Source organism: Xyrauchen texanus, chromosome 6 (assembly GCF_025860055.1).
Source record: "Xyrauchen texanus isolate HMW12.3.18 chromosome 6, RBS_HiC_50CHRs, whole genome shotgun sequence".
Lineage (NCBI taxonomy): Eukaryota > Metazoa > Chordata > Actinopteri > Cypriniformes > Catostomidae > Xyrauchen > Xyrauchen texanus.
In genome coordinates this window covers 39208118-39230083 of record NC_068281.1, presented here as the reverse complement: position 1 = coordinate 39230083, position 21966 = coordinate 39208118, and the positions used below count along the sequence as shown (strand labels likewise).

At 41.5% G+C, this 21966-nt stretch overlaps 1 protein-coding gene across 1 annotated transcript in view; it reads right to left on the bottom strand.

Annotated features, from left to right (window-relative positions):
- Nucleotides 1-1495: 1495 nt before the first annotated feature.
- The window catches only part of LOC127644873 (probable G-protein coupled receptor 158), a 75343-nt gene continuing 54872 nt past the window's right edge, over nucleotides 1496-21966 (bottom strand). The window contains exons 8-11 of the mRNA XM_052128278.1: nucleotides 18632-18770; nucleotides 9421-9526; nucleotides 8863-9009; nucleotides 1496-4414 (exon numbers count right to left, since the gene is read on the bottom strand). Of these exons, the coding sequence (XP_051984238.1) occupies nucleotides 2681-4414; nucleotides 8863-9009; nucleotides 9421-9526; nucleotides 18632-18770 (2126 nt within the window). The 3' untranslated portion in view covers nucleotides 1496-2680. The remainder of the gene's footprint in view (nucleotides 4415-8862; nucleotides 9010-9420; nucleotides 9527-18631; nucleotides 18771-21966) is intronic.

The window sequence follows — 21966 nt, the reverse complement described above, 5'->3', positions numbered from 1 at the left end:
ACTTGACTTGCAACTGATTTCAATACAAGTGACACAAGAGAAACAACGCAATCTTCTTATGAGCATAAGTATGCACAACACACACACATTTGGGTGAAATAGTCTGTTTTTGTATTATATTACACTGGCATTTATAGATACTTTTCAGTAGTGAAAGGATTCGAAGTATATTTTTAATAAAAATGTATCTCGCTTTGCCCGCCATCTTGGATTTATTTTTCTGCTGAGCCAAAATCTTGCTAGCCAATCAGTGAACTGGTGGCCAACTTTGGAACGCTCTCAGGAGGCTATTACCAGTCATAACTATGCAGCTCCTATCTACTTGAATGTGGAAACACTGAAATATAAAAAATGGTGAAGGCTGCATCCATGCACCCCAATAACACCCTCCACCCCCAACGGGAGCACCAATAAGGATCTCGCCTAGGATGCCAGAAAAGTAAAAAAACGCTGCCATTACTCTGACACGCGTTTGCTATTTTCCAATGAAAGCCTATGGAAGTAATGTGTGTTTGAGAACTTATAAGCAGATTTTATCAAAATAATAAAAGTAATGTAAAATTTTTTTTTACTGGTGACACGAGTTACCCAGATAGGATACCCACAGTATTTTACTTTCTTTTTTATAAAAAAATATTTGAGAAATCTAGAAAAGAGCATGTTATGGATTAAACTGTGTCAGCCCTCATTCCCAAATGAACAAATATACAATATCTGCAACAATACCTATATTTGCTCCAAGGTAAATTGAAGCTAATAACTATCATACTCATAAATTCTACACATACTGTACTATCAAGTGATAGTAAATAAACAGTTAGATGTGTAATCACTATTTAAAAGTATTTATCTTTTAAAATGACTAATAATGGTTTGCCTTGATTCTGATTCACAGTCTCCACAATTTTTAACAATTTAATTACTTTGTAATTTAACCATTTCTTTTACAAAAAAACATAAGGTACTACATACCAGACCATGGAAAATATTATCCATTGCATTTATGCAAATATTTTGCCAAAAAACGTGTCGTTCATGGCAATCTCCCATTCATTCCAATGGGGAGTTCTGCAGAGCTTGTCAGAGGGAGTGACCATACGTCTCACTCTTCATATTTATATTGATTACTAATATCAATATTAACTTACATTATGTAAACCTACATTATGTTGGTATTTACAATCTAAAAATGGCTTGAGTGTTTTATATTTCATTTTTTTTTTCATTAGACAAAAGCTAAACCCTGGAAAGCACACGTACATTTCTGAGATGTCTGTTAGATATCTGTTGTCCAGATGTATCTGGAAAGCATCTAAATCTAAATAACATCTGCAAAAAAGATATTAAGATCAGATTTACAAACATTCTAAATCATCTGTTGAATGTCTTATTGACATGTTAAACAGACTACATAAAAAATATCATATTGGCAAATTGAGGGAATCATGAGGCCAACCAGAAAAAATCTGAACACAAAATATTTATTGCAGATTGGAGATATCGTATCTACATGCTATCACAAAGAAGCACACAATAGACTATATTTTTACAGTAGAAATGTTCCCTGGTGGATCGCTATTGAGAATAACAACTGAATTATACGGAATTTAGTTATGCATGTTCAATAAACAACAGTCTGGTGAGAATGTGCAGTAAAAAGACAGACCTTACTGTCATGCAACAGCCAATGTGACTTTGTTTACTTATGATGCAACAATCACCAGTAGGTTGACATCACTGAATATGTTTTAAGACTGCAGTTGATAGTAATACAAATCACAACGTAACAGAGTTTAAGAAGACGGGGTTCTGTAAAATGGACAAACAATACTGTAACAACAACTCTTCAACAAATAAGTGTGCCCATGCAATGATTGAACAAATATCTCCCATTTATTCATTCTCTGTAATCCTCATCAATATTCAACATAGATAAAAATATCTTGAGTTTTACTTGCATTCATGCATTTTGCTGATGAAAATGTGTTACATAGCATGATGATTCAAGTGATTTAAAATTGTGGTAAATTGCAACCATGACTGGTGTTTACCACTCATTGTATCGTTAATGAAATAAATGAATGTGTAAAATCTATTCTTGGCCATGTTGACACAATACCCATTAATACGAATTTTTATTTTTTTTATAAAAATCCCCAAATTAAGGTTTGTGAGCAATATGGGTCATGTATTCAAACTCTTTAAAATGTCATGGATAAAACTTCTTTAAATACTATAGATTGTTCATTTAGTTGTCCATAACTCACACTTCAAGTGGGAACTAGGTGGATATTGTACGTTTCAGCGAGAGAGATTTGTGTATATTCAGTGATATAAAATAGATTTAATTGAAATCATAAAAGGTAGAGTGGGGTAAGATGAGCCAGTTTTTTGCTTAAGTTTATATGAAACAGGACAAACATAGGGACACTGAAAAATGTATTTCCCGAAAAAAGAGTTAAATCGCAGGCTCAACTTCACACTAAACCACTGGCTCAATCTTGCCCCACAACCAATGTTATGGAAAAAGGTGCGACTTAGTAATTCATGGTTAATCTTTAGCTAAATAATTTATAAGGTTTTATATATGCAAATAAATGGAAGGCTTACTCTCAAAAATGTTGTGAAATTTGTCATTTCAGAAACCATACTGGAGTGGTTTAATTTTGTGATTAATGTGTCATGCACTTTTCCCTGACATGTTATCATCAAAGTCCCATGGACAAATTTCAGCCATGTTGAGGCAAGTGGTTGGTGTGCGAGTTGCGTTGTTCTCTGTTGTTGGTGGTTGTATGTCATTTGAGGTAACATTCGTCAGTGTATCTGTCTCCCACGGGCAAACATCAGTACGCTTACTGTTGCGGATTGATGTATCTCTTGTAGAGTTCCTCCTTCTGTCAGATGCCACCGTGGCAACTTGGTCACCCTCTGATGATTGGCTTGTGCGACGTTGTGAGGGCTTGCTCGAGGAGCTTCTCCGCTCCCTACTTTTAGACCTTCGTTTATCATCCTCTTTGTCCTTTGCTTTCTCTTTGGAAGAGCAGGATCCTTTTCTTTTTGAACAAGAATCTCTTCTCTTGGAGTGATGTGTGGGACTGGACATCTTTTCCTGGTTGGGGGACACAGGTGGATTGTAATCCCATTGACTGATGTCCACCATGAGAGCTGGAGGCTGCAGAAGGCTTCCTGTGGACTTGGAGATATCTGAGAGAATGATCTTGGGCTTTCCGTCTGTGGGAGTAACACTTTTCTTACGTCTTGTTCTCTCAGGAGACAGTCCTCCGGGCTCGATTCCTTGGACAGAGGGGTCCTCAAAGCTCCATGGACACATGTCTTTATGGGCAGTAAGGTTGAGAGGTGATTTGGGTTTCCTCCCTTCTTCACAGTCCCCAGTCTTATCCCTGGAGCGACGTCGGTTTGAGGGAGATTGGCCCACACCTTTTTGTTTGTGTTGGGACTGTACATTTTTTGTGCTGGTCCCATGGATGGTTGTGGTTTCAGTTGGGGCAATGGAAACATGCTTTTGGGCCCTACCATCGGATGGTGTGGGTAACTCCTCAACTTCCCAAGGACACACCTCAGAGAGATCGTACAGGTCCTTGCTCTTCCCTGGTTCAGAACAAATGGAGGGCTGACTCCCGCTGACCTGCTGCTTCATGATGCCCATCTTACTTGCCGTTTTGGTGTACTCAACAGACTGGCTGATGATCATTTTTGGAACACATTCAGGGGATTCATCAACTTCTGAAAGCACTGTGCTGTCTTTTGCTTTGAGACCCTTTTTACTGGCATCCTCCATGCTGTGTGTCTTCCCTGCAATGCCTAGTGTCCTCTCTCGGGCACTAGCAATGACAGACAGTGACTTCTGTAACATTGAGGTTCGAAGATGTACAGGCTTTTTGTCTGCTTCTAGGTTTTGCGCACTAACAGATTTACACACTAAGGGCACTGACTCAGTCGATTCAGCTAGCTCAACCTTTGGCACCTCAGAGTTCTTCTTGTTGGACCTCCTGCCCATCAAGGTGTCCAGCAAAGAAGTCTCAGTTGAGTTCTCTATTTTATCTTCAGGCCCCCCATTTGTTTGCCCACCTTGGTCATGTGTATGATCATAGCTATGAGATCGCTTTAGTGAGAACATCTTGCTCTTCAGAGAGTCTTCCCTTGACTTCCCAGAGTGAGACGGGTCAAAGGGGTTTCTCCGCAGGGTACTTCTATTACTTCCATGCTCACTTCCTTCCCTGTCTTCTCGGCTGTATTGTCGACTTACTGTCTCAGGTATTTCTGTTATTCTCCGCATTAGTGTCCGTCCAAGGCCCCTCTTGGAACTGCGCTTTTTCTGTAAGTGAGGGTTATTGGCCAGCATCTTCTTTCCTTTATAGATCTCTAATTGGGAGTAGAGTTTCTTAAGTTCCTCCTGACAAAAAGAAAAAAATATTTTCATGGTATTTTTATAAATAATGCATCACTTTACTTAAACAAGACACAGTGGGAAGTACTTGCTAAGAATGTGCCCGCTGATACCATAAAACATGTTGTCTACATTGTTTTAGAACCTGACTCAGTAAATAAATTATGCAAATCAAGTAATGGTGAAAACATGTCCAACATTGCTTGACATAATTTGCATAGATCCTTATCTATTGCACTTTGTCAAGTGATTAGTCAAGTGACAGCAGGTGATAAGATGCAGGATGTAGGTTTTTGTGCTGAAATATTATACCATGCACTTAACTACTTTGTAAGTTCAGCCCATAAGCATTATTTGCATCTTTTAACAAGATTCTTCTTTGCAGTGTGGACCACAATCTGATTGTGATGGTTAAAGAACTGTTAACCCAAAAATGTAAATGTTAAAGATTCCTAGTTCTCTCGTGGAAGGAGAAAGCAGAGGCTGGATAAACAATTTAATGTAAGTCTTATTCTAGCACTTTTCACTGTAAACACACTAATGGCTTTTCAGCACACTGATCACACACGCACGCACGCACGCACGCACGCACGCACGCACACACACACAGCCAGGTTTGTGTCTCTCCAGCTCTCACTGTAACACAGAACAGCTGTTAGAGATCATTTCTCACAGGTGTCAATCCTTGCCATTCTTCCACTCCCACATAACCACACGCCCCCATCACCCGACTCAGGCTAGGGTCACTATCCCCCCCACCCGCCCACCCCATTTCTTTGGAGGAAATCCACAACAGCCATCTGCGCCCCGACCTGTGGACCACCTCGAACTTAAAAGGCTGGAGATCTAGATACCAATGGGTGATCCTTCATGCAGTAGAGCCACTGGAGTGGGCCGTGGTCATAACAGAGGGTGAAAGCATGCCCCAACAAATAGTACCGGAGGGTGAGGACTGCCCACTTGATTGCCAAACACTCCTTCAATATTATGCTGTACATAGTCTCCCTCAGTAAGAGTTTGCGACTAATTTACAGCACGGGGAGCTCCTCCCCCTCCAACATCTGGGACAGTACCACTCCCAACCCCCTGTCTGATGCATCCGTCTGCTAGACAAAAGGGAGAGAGAAGTCAGGAGAGAGAAGTCAGGAGAGTGCAATAACACCCTGCTGCAAAGTGCAGCTTTCACCTTCATTCTGCTGACATGGTTCCTTCCACTGGACCAGATCTGGTGCCTCCTTTTTAGTGAGATCAGTCAGCGGGCTGTAACGGTCGAATAATTAGGCACAAACCTCCGATAATAGCCAGCCAACCCCAGGAACTGTCTCAACTACTTTTTGGTCTTAGGCCTGGGGAAGGCTGCAATCGCTGTGGTTTTATCAATTCGGGGCCACACCTGCCCATGACCCAAGTGGAAGCCCAGATACCATACTTCCACCCAGCCCTCATATGCTGCAGGTGCTGCTGCCAATCATTACTGTAAATAATGATATCATCCAGATAGGCGTGATCTGAGGATTCGGTCCTTGAGCTGCTGAAATGTAGCCAGGGCCCGAACAAATCAAACGGAAGGTTCATGAACTTGTGTAATTCGAACGGTGTGGAAAATGCTGTTTTATCACGGGACATGGGCGTTAAGGGGATCTGCAATATCCCTTCTTCAAATCCAGTGTCAAATAAAAGTGAGCGGCACCTTACCAATTGAGCAGTTCATCAATCCGTGGCATCGGATATGCATCAAATTTAGACACTGCATTGACTTTTCTATAATCCACACAGAACCGGAACGAGCCATCGCTCTTAGAAATCAAAACCACCGGGCTGGCCCAGTCATTGTGGGATTCTTCTATTACCCCCATATCCAGCATGGCCTTTAGGGACGACTACGTACCAGTACCCCTGGTGTTGTTTCGATATTGTGCTGTATGAGATTTGTACGACCGGGAAGAGGAGAGAACACATCAGAGAATTCTCCTTGCAACCTGGCAACTTCCATGATTTGGGACATTGAGAGATGGTCTGCACAAGTGACTGTGGTGACTCAATCGGTGGCTGTTTACCTGCGGTCCAAGCTCCTCCCTCTCCGGAACCACCATCGCCAAAGTCACAAGGACCGCCTCTCTCCATGGTTTTAGGAGGTAGAGGTCTTAAATATGATGTGCCCCGCCTCTATTCATAATCGATTATGACCTCAAAGGGTCCTTGCCACTTGGTGAGAAATTTTGAGCTCGATGTGGGGAGCAATACATGTACTTTATTGTTATCATTTTCGTTACCCCTATTATACAGCCGTCTTTGACGTTCTTGAGCCTGGAGCAAATTCTCCTGTATTAATTGCCCCAGTGTGTAGTTTTGCTCTCAGGTCAAGAACATATTGAATTTAGGTTTTGCTGTATGAAGGTCCCTCCTCCCAATTGTTCCGTAGGACCTTGAGCATGCCGCCAGTACAATAAATAAAATGGGGAGAACCCCGTGGAGGCTTGCGAGACCTCTCGAACTGCAAATAATAGGGGCTCGAGCCACTTTTAAGCATCTATGTGCACAAACTTCCGAATCATAATCTTTAGTGTCTGATTAAATCATTCGACCAAGCCATCCATTTTGGGATGGTAAATTATGGTCCGAATAGATTTAATTCCCAATAATTTGTACAGTTCTTGTAGTGTATGTGACATAAACATAGTGCCTTGATCAATGAGGATTTCTTTCGCAATCCCTACTTGGAAGCTGAATCATGAAGAGTGCCTTTGCAACACTTCATGCTGAAAGGCACTGCTTCCAGATATCGCATTGCATAGTCCACCAGAATCAACACAAATTGATGCCTGCGTGCCGTCCTTTCTAATGGACCGACGAGGTCCATACCAAGTCGTCCGAAGGGGACCTCGATCAATGTGGGTGGCTGGCTGATTCACCAGCTGACATTCATGGCATGCTGCACACCACCTGCAAACATCTCCATGAATGCCCGGCCAATAGAAATGGGCCATTAGATGGTTCAGTATCTTTTCTTGTCATAAGAGACCCGCCATTGGATTATAATGAGCTGTCTGGAATAACATTTCCTGACGGCTCTGCTGTATTAACAATTGGGTTGTATCCTCCGTTGTCTGAGTGTCCTGCATCATTTGGTACAACCGATCCTTAATGACTGAAAAATATGGATATGCAAGTGCGATGTCTGGCTGGAGGCGTTGACCATCAATCACTTTCACTTGGTCAAAGGCATGCCTAAGGGTCACGTCTCACATCTGCTCCAGAGGAAAGCAACGCTGACTGGTGGCACTGGGGACAGCTTCGGCGTCATGATCCTTGGCCAGCAGTCCCCTCCGACAGGCATCAGGGAGCTGTTGGGCAAATGCGAACGGGCAGCCGAGCTTGCTAAACGTCTGCAAGCGGAAATGTTGATGATGTTGTTCAGGACTCCGGCCGACCCGTTGCAAGATGGTCGTTACAAGTCCTGATACTCTAGGAGGTTGGCGACTGGGAGTTGTTGGGCTGCCAGTTGAGCTTCACCTACAGCAGTGGCAGCAGCCGGACCGCAAACTGGGTCTCTGGCCATCCAGATGCTTCCACCACCTGCTCAAATAACTCCACGAATGACTCCGGGTCATCTTCTGGTCCCATTTTGATGAGCATGAAGTGAAGCACGGCGGGGTCGTGATGGTGCATCAAGTTCCGTAGCACCTGACTGGTGTTGAGTTTGGCGGATGCTGACGAGGATCTGGAGTTCAGCGAAGGTTGAGGACTCCTTAAAATCTTCCTCAAAAAAGAAATTTCCAGTTTCGGCACTACTGTGATAGATTCCTAGAAGTGGGAGCCGGATAAACAATTTAACGTAAGTCTTTATTCTAGCACTTTTCACTGTAAACACAAACTAATGGCTTTACAACACACTGATTACACACACAGCCAGGTTTGCGTGTCACTCTCTCTCTAACCTCCGGCGGTCTAGACTGCCCTACAATCCCTTTCCAGCTCTCACTGTAACACAGAATAGCTGTTAGAGATCATTTACGACAGTTGTCAATCCTTACCGTTCTTCCTCTCCCAGCTTCGCTTTCCACAGATGTTGCTCAGCTTCAGCAGACATGGGTTCAACCACTTAAGTCATATAGATTACCTTTATGCTGCCTTTATGTCCATTTTGTAGCTTGAAAATTTTGGATCCTATTGAGTTGCATTGTATGGATATAAACATATCATACATCTATGTAAATATCTTCATTTGTGTTCAGCAGAAGAAGGAAAGACATACACGTTTTAGGCGGCAAATGGGTGCGTTAATGATGAAAATTTTTTTTGGTTCAAATATTACTATAATGAACATTGCAAAATATAGAATAATGGAATTTCATAGACTGCAGACATATTTCCGATTTTTAGCTTATAATTTCCGAATTTTTTAAAATGTCAAATTCAGTGTAAATAAATAAGGACCAGCTGAGTGGCCTTACCCTAATGTCCTCGGGATCTAGACTGTGCTCACTCCAGGCAGACGTTGTGCTGCTGTTCAGGCAGGAGGCTGAGTGACGCATATCCAGCTCATCCTCATAAGCCTCTGTGGCGATGTCCTCGCGCGTATCAGTCCCGGTGAAAAGGAACTACAGTGAAGGATGAAACATGAACAAAAATATACCTAACATACCCTGTTGAAAAGACCAGCTTAGCCCAGCATGAATTTCCGTGCTGGTGCAGAGTGGTTTATGCTGGTGCACCAGCTTATCCAAGATGTTCACCAGCAAACCTTGATGGTCACCAGCCTCACCAGAAATTGACAAGTTGACAGGCTTTACAAGCTTGATTAGCTAAGATGTGTTGGTGAACATATTGGCTATGCTGGACTTGCTGGTTAGCTTAGTTAAGAAGCCTGAAGCGAACATCAGCACACCAACATCCTATTAACCAACATCTGCAATGCTGCCAATGCAACATATGCTTGTGATGAGCTATGATTGTATTTTAGCAGGGTTTGCAGATGTTCTATAGATTAAAGGAACAAATATAATAATCACCTTAGGAATGAGAAGTAATCCTAGTGTAATGGTTACTGTCACATGTGTATGGACAAAAAATATCATCAGCATCCAGTCTGGATGAAGCCCAGGGCCGAGAGAGAACCTGTAGATGAAAACCAATGCTTTGTTAAAGGTGATGTGAATTTATTTTCGATGTTAAAAATACTTTTTCCTATCCCAGTGTAATATACAGAAACAACTATAAGTAAGCTATTTGTGGTTTGATTGCACTAAAAAGTTTAAACACTGTGGCACTGCGGTGCTATGAAAACATTGTATGAGTATTGCGACTAGGACGACACATCAACATTGCCTCAACCAATGGTATAAGGTTGGGTCGGGATTATCTGTTTGCCTATGGCAGAAGAGGGGAGTGTTTGGGAAACCTGTTTGTTAACAGTTATTATTTTTGAAATTCTGTTCGTGTAATGGAAATATACCTTTAAATATGCGGTACGAGATTTCAGCTGTTTTGCTAACTTTTGCCATTTCACAAACTCTAATCATGTGTCCTCTCTACAAAACTCATTCTCAAATGCCATGTAAACAATTCTATGTCACCAAACCTGAATGTACTAGCTAGTTTTCTAATTGGCTAAAAAAAAAAAACACAAGCAACTACACTGCCAGTGATACCTGGTAGTAAAGACATTTCATGTTTGATATTCCGAAAAACAGCTTACAAAACCTTTAATGTGCACTTACTAGATCCAAGCTAACCTGTTTGCCAGTATCACAGTAAATAATCTAAATAAAATAAAGACTTATTTTTATTTTGAGAACTGTTTGAGAGAATTGCAAATGCAAAATCTAATCTTGGTGGGAGTGAGCCATTGTAGGTTCAAGATTAAGCAAACATCTTTCCAAAATAAACCAAGAAAAAACTTAAAGATACACTTAAATATCATGGCATAGAGCTTCAAACAGCATAATCAGGGCAAAGATAATTGATTGTGGCATGTGACAGCTAAGAGCTTTCTCTGTTTATTTAAACAATGTTTAGTCAGCAGCGTTAGGTATCCTGATTATGTTCTAGTGGCAGCGGAGGTCACCGTTTCTCCCTTATGTAACGAATAAGGAAATTCGGACTCATTATTCGCACACGACTGTTTTAGCAAAGTATCAAGACATGGCATCATCACTCTTCAGACAAACAGAGCTTACCTGCTATAAACAGCAGAGGTCACAGACATTCAGCAAACAACAAGAGGGTGTAGAAATAGATTCTAAACTGCCAGACATTCTGATAGCTATTTAATAATTAACACTAATGCATTTTTACACCAAGTTTACTCTTGATCAGTGGTTCTCAACTGACATAACACCATTATGCTGCCTTAAAAGCCTATTTATCCATTGGCTGCCATTCAAAGGTAGCTGCATATGCTGCCGTAATACTTCATTATATTATAGGAATAGAAATGCACAGCACAGTACATTATGTGTTTAGTTAATGGTTTCTTAAACAATGTCTATCCTCGGTGCTAATCTAACATAGTCTGGCTTGTATTTTCTTTTACCTTGCACAGTTTTGTTAATGTTTTTTGAGGATTTAAGGCCATGTCATGTAGCCTGTCTATGCTGGCATATGCCTAAATTGGCTAGCCTCTTCCAAGTGACAAAATAATTTACTCCAAAATACCATAGAGTTTGATTAGACGTGCAACCGTTGACATCAACAACAAACGATATAAGAAGCATTTTCTCCTCTCATTTTATAAAAGTCTATGCATGATTACAGTATATGCTCAATTGCATTTTATTATCTGTAATGTTGTTTTTTCCCCTGCTGTTCGTGACTATCAGAACAGACCTACAATCCTGTTTTCTGTCACGGCCAACCAGTTGAGAACCACTGCTCTATGGAAGACTTTTTGTTGCTAATGCACATTTCTGAGTCTAGTGCTTGATAGAAATGAAAAGATTTTGTTTAGTCAAAAGAGAGTGAAATTCAGGAGCAACAAACACTCTGAGAGCTGGTAGATTGAGATATACATCAGCAGCAGGGAGATTTGGTTTATTTTAAGCCTGGGTAGATTTATGCACAAGCTGTCTACAGCAGGCATATTTTATAAACCACCTTTCAAGTGGCTTATTAGTGCTGCCGTAGTGATGCTCGTCATTTAGCTGAAGGCAGCTATCTTCACCTTTCTCACAAGTTTACTGCTAAGTTCTGCTGATATGACCCGAGAGTACCTTCTTAATTAGGGTCCAGACAGCTTTCAGTAATTTGTAGGATCCATGGTTAATTAATACACCCACAATTTGTGTTAATAATAAAAAAAAAGGTGCAGTGTTTCATTTTGAATTGTTTTGGTCATTATGGTGTTTAGTGTTTACTTTGAATTCTATATTCAATATATTTCTATCTATTTTTTATTCTACAATACAGCACTGCAACATTACAGAAATGTCATGGCCCTGTTCACTGTGAAGTCACAGAATACATTTGTCTTTTAATTGTAATAAATTGTAGACATACTACTGTAAAATAGACTGTAAGTCATGCATGTAGCCAGGAATTTACTTGTAAATTCACACAAACATTTTTTTCTTAAAAAACAAAACAAAACAAAACAAAAAAACCCCTAAAGTTCTAATTCTCACTGTTTAAAAAGTATTGCCAAAGGGCGTGAACTACACTCACCTAAAGGATTATTAGGAACACCTGTTCAATTTCTCATTAATGCAATTATCTAATCAACCAATCACATGGCAGTTGCTTCAATGCATTTAGGGGTGTGGTCCTGGTCAAGACAATCTCCTGAACTCCCAACTGAATGTCAGAATGGGAAAGAAAGGTGATTTAAGCAATTTTGAGCGTGGCATGGTTGTTGGTGCCAGACGGGCCGGTCTGAGTATTTCACAATCTGCTCAGTTACTGGGATTTTCACGCACAACCATTTCTAGGGTTTACAAAGAATGGTGTGAAAAGGAAAAACATCCAGTATGCGGCAGTCCTGTGGGCTGAAAATGCCTTGTTGATGCTAGAGGTCAGAGGAGAATGGGCCGACTGATTCAAGCTGATAGAAGAGCAACTTTGCCTGAAATAACCACTCGTTGCAACCGAGGTATGCAGCAAAGCATTTGTGAAGCCACAACACGCACAACCTTGAGGCGGATGGGCTACAACAGCAGAAGACCCCACCGGGTACCACTCATCTCCACTACAAATAGGAAAAAGAGGCTACAAATGAGCTCACCAAAATTGGACAGTTGAAGACTGGAAAAATGTTGCCTGGTCTGATGAGTCTCGATTTCTGTTGAGACATTCAGATGGTAGAATCAGAATTTGGCTTAAACAGAATGAGAACATGGATCCATCATGCCTTGTTACCACTGTGCAGGCTGCTGGTGGTGGTGTAATGGTGTGGGGGATGTTTTCTTGGCACACTTTAGGCCCCTTAGTGCCAATTGGGCATCGTTTAAATGCCACGGCCTACCTGAGCATTGTTTCTGACCATGTCCATCCCTTTATGGCCACCATGTACCCATCCTCTGATGGCTACTTCCAGCAGGATAATGCACCATGTCACAAAGCTCGAATCATTTCAAATTGGTTTCTTGAACATGACAATGAGTTCACTGTACTAAAATGGCCCCCATAGTCACCAGATCTCAACCCAATAGAGCATCTTTGGGATGTGGTGGAACGGGAGCTTCGTGCCCTGGATGTGCATCCCACAAATCTCCATCAACTGCAAGATGCTATCCTATCAATATGGGCCAACATATCTAAAGAATGCTTTCAGCACCTTGTTGAATCAATGCCACGTAGAATTAAGGCAGTTCTGAAGGTGAAAGGGGGTCAAACACAGTATTAGTATGGTGTTCCTAATAATCCTTTAGGTGAGTGTATATGCGTGTGTGACAGGGCGGATTCTACACACCCGGTCCCTTATCAGGCTAATCAAGCCTCCGAGAGGGATAAAGGCCGACTGCGGAAGGTGGTGCAGGAGAGAGAGATCGTTTATGGCAGCTAACTGTCATGTCTTTTGGTTAAGTTTTTCATGAAACTATTATTTATATTATCAAGCCGGTTCTTGTCTCCTCCTTTCCCTTAATCCCCTTTACACTGGTGCCAAAAACTGGGAAGGAGGAGGGATACGCCGTAGTAGAGTTCTCGCCACTACCACCATCCCAATGGAGCAGCTGTGGCCATCTGCTGGGGGACGGAGGAGCCCAGCTGCCTGGAATTGGAGGAACGGCAGCCGACCGCGAGGGGAGAAGGGGCTCCTAACCGGCTTGCAGCGGTCCGGGCTAATGCCAGTAGTGGAGGAGTACCCTACCAGCTGCTGAAACATGGCGGGATCTGAGACCGTTGACCACGAGTGGTGAGGGGCTCGCTGCCGACCACCTGGAGTGGGAGAACCGCTGCCAGTGATGGGGGAGACCCCTGCTTTTCCCCAAGAACTTGGTGGGGCGTTCCGTCCGCCAGGGGCTGGAGGACTGTCTCTGATCCGCCTGGGGAGGCAGTGGCCGAGGACCAAGCTACGGCATATCGGAGAACTGGCGAGTAAGTGTTTTTTTTTTTCTCTCTCTCTCCTCTCTCTCTCTCTCTCTCTCTCACTGCCGCTCTGCATTGACCTTTTCCCTCTCTTTTCCCTCCCCCATATTAATTATTTTTGTTTCCCTCCCCTTGTCCCCTCCCTCATCCAGGTAGACGGGGATGACCTGCCGGCAGAATGGGCGGATGGCACGCCCCTCCACAGGGAAAGAGTGGGGGGATGTACGAGAATGAGGGAGGAATGAGGGAGGAATGTGGCAGGGTGGAGGGCGGGGCCGGGTGGTGATTCTACACAGTCGGTCCCTTATCAGGCCAATTAAGCCTCTGAGAGGGATAAAGGCCGACTGCGGAAGTTGGTGCAGGAGAGAGAGATCGTTTGCGGTCAGCTGACCGCCATGTGTGTGTGTGTGTTTCTGTCTTTTGGTTAAGTTTTTCATTAAACTAATATTTATATTGTCAATATTTATATGGAGGTTCTCACCTCCTCCTTTCCCTTAATCCCCTTTACAGCGTGTTAAGATGATTTTAGTGTGATAAAATTGCTTACTAATATTTTCTGTGTAAAGTTACACAATTAGGTTTTTTTTTTTCTTTTTTAAGAATAGAAGGGACGAGTCAAAATAATATCTTGTGGAAATTAACATTTTGCTACAAATGTCGCTTGATTTAGCTTAACTTGTATTGTGTATATCCAATATATGCTACTTCATGTCGCAAATGAAACTTTGAAGATTTTTTAAAAGATCCGATGTCACTAACCTGGCAAAGGCAAATCCAGTGATTATTACATCCTCAAAAGTGCTCATTAAGCCAGTAATTTATAAACATGACTGTTTTCAGGAGGACTGATGAAAAGATCTTGCATGCTTTTACTCTCAGAAGCTGCATTTAACCAGCCAGATTAGTGCTTATTGAAGTAGCATCTGTGGCATGCTGTTGATTACCAATTAAATTATTTTGACTCATTCCTCAGTTTTTTTTATTTAAAAGAAAAATCAGAAATATGCTTACAGTAGCACATTTACTATACACAGAATTAAATGGCCTAGGCAATGAACATTCAAATACACCCTGTTTCCAATTTCCTATTCCAAACATTAAATGTGCTGGCATGAGACAACTGTGATAGAATCTCACTTACTTATCTGTTTGTATAAAATACACATCCAGTGTTTCAACTTCAATGTCATGATATGAGCAAGGATACTAGAATGAAACGTGACTTCACTGTAAATCTCTATTTTCATTGAGCAGACTCCACCCATGGAAGTATATTAGCAAAGCATCAGTGTTCATTTGTCTAGAAAAGTTTTCACACCTCCAAAATGCTGCTTTATATATATATATATTAGGGCTGTCGAGTTAACGCGTTAATAACGCGTGATTAATTATACAAAAATAAAGCGTTAAAATAATTAACGCATTTAATCGCATGATTGTAGTACCACCTGTATACTCCAGAGGGCAGTAAGTGAAATTTCAGCTGTGTGAGCATCACAGTTTATACAGTGAAGAAAACAACACAGATATGCGTTACTAAGGGTTCAAATGCGAACTAAGGGATTTCAATGTGTGTTTAAAGATTGAGTAGTAAACTATATTTAACTTGACACAGTGACATAAACGTTTTATTTTTATGACGCAACGCACCCGAGACGCTACACAAGCATGTCTGACGCAGGTCGTATTTTGTACAGTACCGAAATTGTAAGCTTTGTCCCGCATCCCGCAAGTCATAAGCAGTGTACCGCATTTCAATTTTGGTATTATTATTTCGCCATCATTTTATTTCATCGTCCTTTAATTACAAAATCACTATAAAAAAAAAAGTTAATAAGAAAACACTGAACATGCCCAGCGCAGCCTTTTTTTCTTGCCAGAGCGGGAAAACACTGGGGAAAAATACTGCAACAGAAAAATGGGTCTATCCGGATCTCCCAAGAAGAAAAAGTGTCTTTGTTCGTATAATAAAGAATTGGAGACAATATATACATGGTTAAAACCAGTTACAGGTGACCCTAAAAAAGGAGAGTGCAGGGTACGCCACTGACGTTTCACGGACAGCTCTGCTGAAGCAGTTCAGTGCCCCAAACATGACAGCTCTGATATCTTTGGCTTTGAGCATTTCTGTCATCAACGCGTTCGTGGAGAGGGTGTTTTCACTGATGACCGCTGCGTGGACCGAGACAAGGAACTGAGCATCTGTGGACCTCATCAAAAGTGAACTCCTGGTGAAAGTGAACACCTACACCTGCCAGGAGTTCTACAGTCATAATGAAGGACAAGGCCCTACTCGAAGCAGCCAGATCAGACAACAAAATTTAATTCAAGATGCACTAAACCCGGTAAGAACGCATTTAATCTTTCTAGTCTTTAATAATGGAATTGATGTGCTTGTTTGGAAATGTGCTTTTTAACGATTAGATTATTATTTTCACTTCATTATATTTACATTGAGTAGGTCTGTGCTGTTAAAATGAGTTTGTATGGTAGACCTTATGCCAAACTGAGTGACGTTCACAGCGCCGTCATTAACATTTAACATCACTGCAAAAATACATCTAATATAAAATCAATATTTATTCACCTAGTACAATAATAGTAAGTTATCTCTCCCTCGTGTACCGCAAAATCAGGTCTGCTGACCTGCAACAGAGCAATAGCCAGGTGGTAACCCTATGTATACCCCTGGTTTGTTTCTTAAAAAAATAAAAAAATAAATGTCTGACGCAGGTGTACACTGACAGGCTCTTAAACAAGCCCTCATAATAAATCTCCAACTGATTGACAAATTCACTTGTGTAATGGATTGGTGTGAACCGTACTTTCTAAGCAAATATTTCTATATGCGATAAATCGCGATTAATTAATCGGGACACCATGTAATTAATTCGATTAAAAATTTTAATCGATTGACAGCCCTAATATATATATATATATATATGTGTGAGCTTCAGTTTCATGTTGGTCTTATACTTTCAACAGCAACATTCTCTGAAGTAAACAGGAAATCCCTGTTTCTTGTCGACGCAGTAACTGACATTTCGACTCTTTTGAGGGAATGAGATACATGCTGTTTAGCAACACTAAATAATTTTAACAGCCTAATGCAACAACTGAGGAAGGACAACAAAGATCTCTGTCCAAAAACTGAGAAGTTACTGTTGAATTAAACAGCATATGCTCATCTTTTATTTTAAAACTCCAATAAATATATATATTGTTTATTTCATTTATAACATTCAGTATTTTTTAATGTATACAATGTTAAATGCCATAAAGAAAACTGAATTAGTATGTCATGTATTTATTGATTTAAAGCTCTCTGTAGAGTCCAGTCTACTTTGAAAGTCTACTTTTTCCACTTTGAAGGAAAAAAGCGCGCACACACACACACACACACACACACACACACACACACACACACACACACACACACACACACACACACACACACACACACACACACACACACACACACACACACACACACACTCTCTCTCTCTCTCTCGAACTGGCACTCTGGCTCGTCTATATCCCTCTCCCGGCTGATTAGGACTATTCAGGGCAGGGCATGCGTCTTCACGGCCCGGCCAGTCTCTCCTTCTTGTCACACTCCTTCTCCGCCTGACTCAGGCCAGAGAAAACTCCAGCATGATGTACCCCCCCCTTACTGAAGGGGAAGACTTGCCCTTTTGGCCGTACTTCTGCCGGCAGATCTTCCCCGCCTCTCTGAAGTCCTGGGAGAGACGAAGGGAGGGAGAGGGTAGAGGGAAAGAGAGAGGAGGAGAGACAGAGAGAGAAAGGAGAGAGAGAGTAAAACTCGCTCGCCGGTCCCGGACTTTGCCTGGTCCTCAGCCACTCCTCCGCCCTCTGGGAGACGACAGCCGCTCCTCCCCTAGCAGACAGCAGCGTGTCCTCTGACCCCTGGCTGATGGAATAGCTCCTACCCTTCCTGGCAGACGGCAGAAGTTCCACCAACTCCCGCAGTTCCTTGCCCCTCCATCTCCATACCCTGGCAGACGGCAACGGCGGGGACTCCACAACAGCGCATCCCTCCTCCTTCCTGAGTTTCGGCACCAATGTAATGGGTAAGAATGGGCAAGGAGGAGGCGGGAACCGGCAGAGCAGCCAACAAAACTTTTAATGACATAAATTAATGACATAAAACTTAAACACACACACACACACACACACACACACACATACACACATACACATACACAAACAGCGGCCGTGTGTGTGTGTGTCTCTCTCTCTAATTGATGCCTCTGGCTAATCTTTATCCTCCTCCCGGCTGATTAGGACAATTCAGGGCCGGACGTGCATCCTCACGGCCCGGCCATGCCCTCCTCTTCATTAAAACAAAGAAGTAGATTAAAAATTTAAATATATGTTTTAGTATCAACTTGATACTGAAGCACTGGTACTTCTGACATCACAACATGATGATAGAAACATTCTGGTTTTACGGATAAAGATTGTGGCTTAAGCCCCGGTAGCCCAGCCCCAGCACCGCCCATGTACAGCTGTCTGAATGGCGATCCTCAAAAAATCGATTTAAATTGAATTTGCATATCAGCTCTCAAGCACAGTGTTCAATCACACTCATTCTAATTCTAAGCAGCCAATCTAATGAAAAGCATGTCATCTTAACCATGCTTTTGCCGTTGCTACTCATAACTCATACATATTGCTCACCTAATGATGTTGAATATCGCAGAGATGAGGAGTTCATTATATATGGCAACTGCAAGGTAGCGGGGCTCATGGAATGCAGAGGGCACAGTCCGTACAGCATAGCACAGGTAGACTCCCCACAGCAGGAAGAGGAACTCCGCTATAACAGGAATACAAAGAGACACAGCACAGCACCGTCACTTATTATTTAGCATGTCAAGAATGGGAATACCAGCCCGAAAAGATGTGATTCCACACTGCCTGAAAGGCTGTTTTCTCCACACTCTATTTTTTCCCCATCACTCAAAGTAACACGAAGTCGATGGTGCATGAACATCTTGAAGGTGCTGTTTGAGTCAACAACAGGTTTAGAAATGCAGTGGTCCAATTTCTAAGTTCTAACCTTTCTAAACAGCAGATATTTTGCTTAGAAATAATCTGACAGCTTTAGAAAATTTCATATTTTCAAGGTCTATTCAGACAAAATGAGTTGAATGAATTATGTCTGTGAATTAATTGTTACGGCAGCGATAATGCTTATCCTCAAATCATCCAGAAACATTGCTGAGAATGGTGTATCTACAACACTGCCCTGCAAAAGTGAAACGCACTAACTTCATATTTTGTCAATACTCATTCACTTGCAGTATATGAAGCCTGTTTTGCAAATAAAAAGCACTTGGAGAGACCATACAAAAATGCTTGAGAAAAATATGCTAAAACTGAGTAAACATGAATTCATTAATTAATTCAATTCAAGTGATGTCCCTCTGAGAAGTTGTGAAGCTTGTCTTTTCATTGGCAATCCTTCACTTTAAAGTGCTTGATGAATAAGTATGGGATAATGTACAGCAAGCAGGTCATTATTGCAATATAAACCCAGACAGAGTGTATCATTGCATCACTCTAAAGGAGTTTAATTTGAGATGATGACTGGCTGGCTGTACATTATCCCACTTACTATATGGCAACCTACCAAATAAATACATGGGCAGGAAATAATTCATTTATTGAGTTGAAGTTATTGGAACACTTTGTATAAATGTTTCTTTTTTTAAGGGTTCCATAAAGGGATAGTTCACCCAAAAATTCACTCATCCTTTACTCACCCTCATGTCATCTTAGATGTGTATGACTTTCTTTCTTCTGCAGAACACAAATGAAGATTTCTAGAAGAAAATCTCAGCACTGTAGGTCCATTCAATGCAAGTGAATGGTGATCACACCTTTGAAGCTCCAAAAAGTAGATAAAGGCAACATTAAAGTAATCCATACGACTTCAGTGGTTTAACCCAAGGCTTCTGAAGCAATCCAGTTGGTTTTGGGTGAGAACAGACCAAAATATAACTCCTTTTTAACCGTTCATCTTGTCATTACAGTCTCTAGGCACGATCATATTTCAAGCTTGATTAAACTTCAATCAAGATTGTTATCAAGATTGAAATTATGATCGCCAAGGAGACTGCTATCAAGATGTACATAGAAAAAGGAGTTACATTTTGGTCTGTTCCACCTGGTCCGGCCACCATTAACTTGCTTTGTATGGACCTACAGAACTATATACACATATGGGGACTAAAGACATTACAAAGAACAGCTGGAAACAACAATCAGAGGGAATGGGGAACAGGTGCGTGTGATGAGGATGTCTGGAAGGTGCATGATGGGAAATGTAGTTCTGGGATAAAACTTAAGCATAAGTCTCAGAACACAAAAGTATGATGAAGACGTGACAGGATTAAGACCTGAAAAGTGTTTTGGCAGAAAACTAGGTTGGGACAGCACTTGGAGTAACACCATTCTTTAGTCATCAGATTGACAAGGAAAGTGACAACACGTGTGAGTCAACACATAAATTTGGTCCGTGGCCATTTCAATAGTACCCTTTTGGCCAGCCATCACGGGCCCCCTCTCTCCCAACACACCCCACACTGCCTGTAGTTTCGCCTGTAATAACATTACATTGCTGCATCTTATATACTGGATAAAACTAATTTTACATACAGTATAAAACATAGCAAACGAATCCTTTCTTTATAGGGTTTATGGCAGCACACTGTGCTTCATGCTGCAAGCAGAAGGTACTCCGTGTTTCCCTGCAGTTTATCTTGTGAATGACCTGAAGCTCTGAGCTGTCAGAGAGAACTGTCTCTGCATCACTGGCCACGTCTCACACCCTCATGCCTTAAAGCTTTCTGTCCACATTCACAAGATTGGATTATTATTCTGTCAAAGTGACAGCTATAACTCTGAGTGTTTGCCTCAGTCGCCCCTGTTTGAGGCTGATGGAAGCACTTTGTTCACCTGAAGAAGACAGATGTGTAGCCAGTGCTGAACCAAATATAATTCATGAGAAAAATATATTGACCTCTGCATCAGCTACCTCTTCACATTGCATTTATTACAGTGGCCCCTGGACACTTATTTGGACACTTAAGCCATTGAATGTCATCGCATTAGATATAAAACTAAATAAATAAATGGTCAAATCAAGTGAAATCATCAAACAAATGATGCTGGAAATGTTCTCAGTCCTAACCGGTGTTGGGTAAGTTACACAAAATTGTAATCAGATTCATCCAAAAGTAATCACATTACTCATTACTTTTAGGTTGCTTTCTAAAACAATTTTCAACGAATTAATCAACAAATTCTTAATAATGTCTATATTTCCTCCATTGTTGCAAACAAGTCATACACTTGTCATACACGTCTCAGTGACTCGCTTGCTCGTGCACACCTTAAGCTATCACAGAAACGCAGACACATATTAACATAATCTTTTAAATTTATTCAACATAAATAATAACATTTTAACTAACTAACTAACTTCATTGGATAACTGTAATCCGATTACAAGAATTGAAAATACAAATGCATTAGACTACCTTTTGACTAGATTAGAAGCACTTAGATTACACAAACTAATTACTAATTACTGTAATCGGATTACACCCAACAGTGGTCCAAACAATTTATTTTAACCAGCTGGTGTCAAGGTAATTTCTAGAGGGTGATTGAAGTCCTCAAGATCACAAAGGTTTCCTATTAGAGTAGCTTCAGGTGTAGCTCACATTAACTTTGGACAATGTGGCAGGGCGGAGGGTGGGGCCGGGTCGTGATCCTACACACCCCGTCCTGTATTAGGCTAATCAAGCCTTCGAGAGGGATAAAGGTCGACTGCAGAGGATCGTGCGGGAGAGAGAGATCGTTAACGGGCATGTCCGTCATGTGTGTGTTTGTCTTTTAAGTTTATCCCTCTCGAAGGCTTGATTAGCCTAATACGGGACCGGGTGTGTAGGATCACGACCCGGCCCCGCCCTCTGTCCTGCCACAGACATGTTGCGCAAATTGTT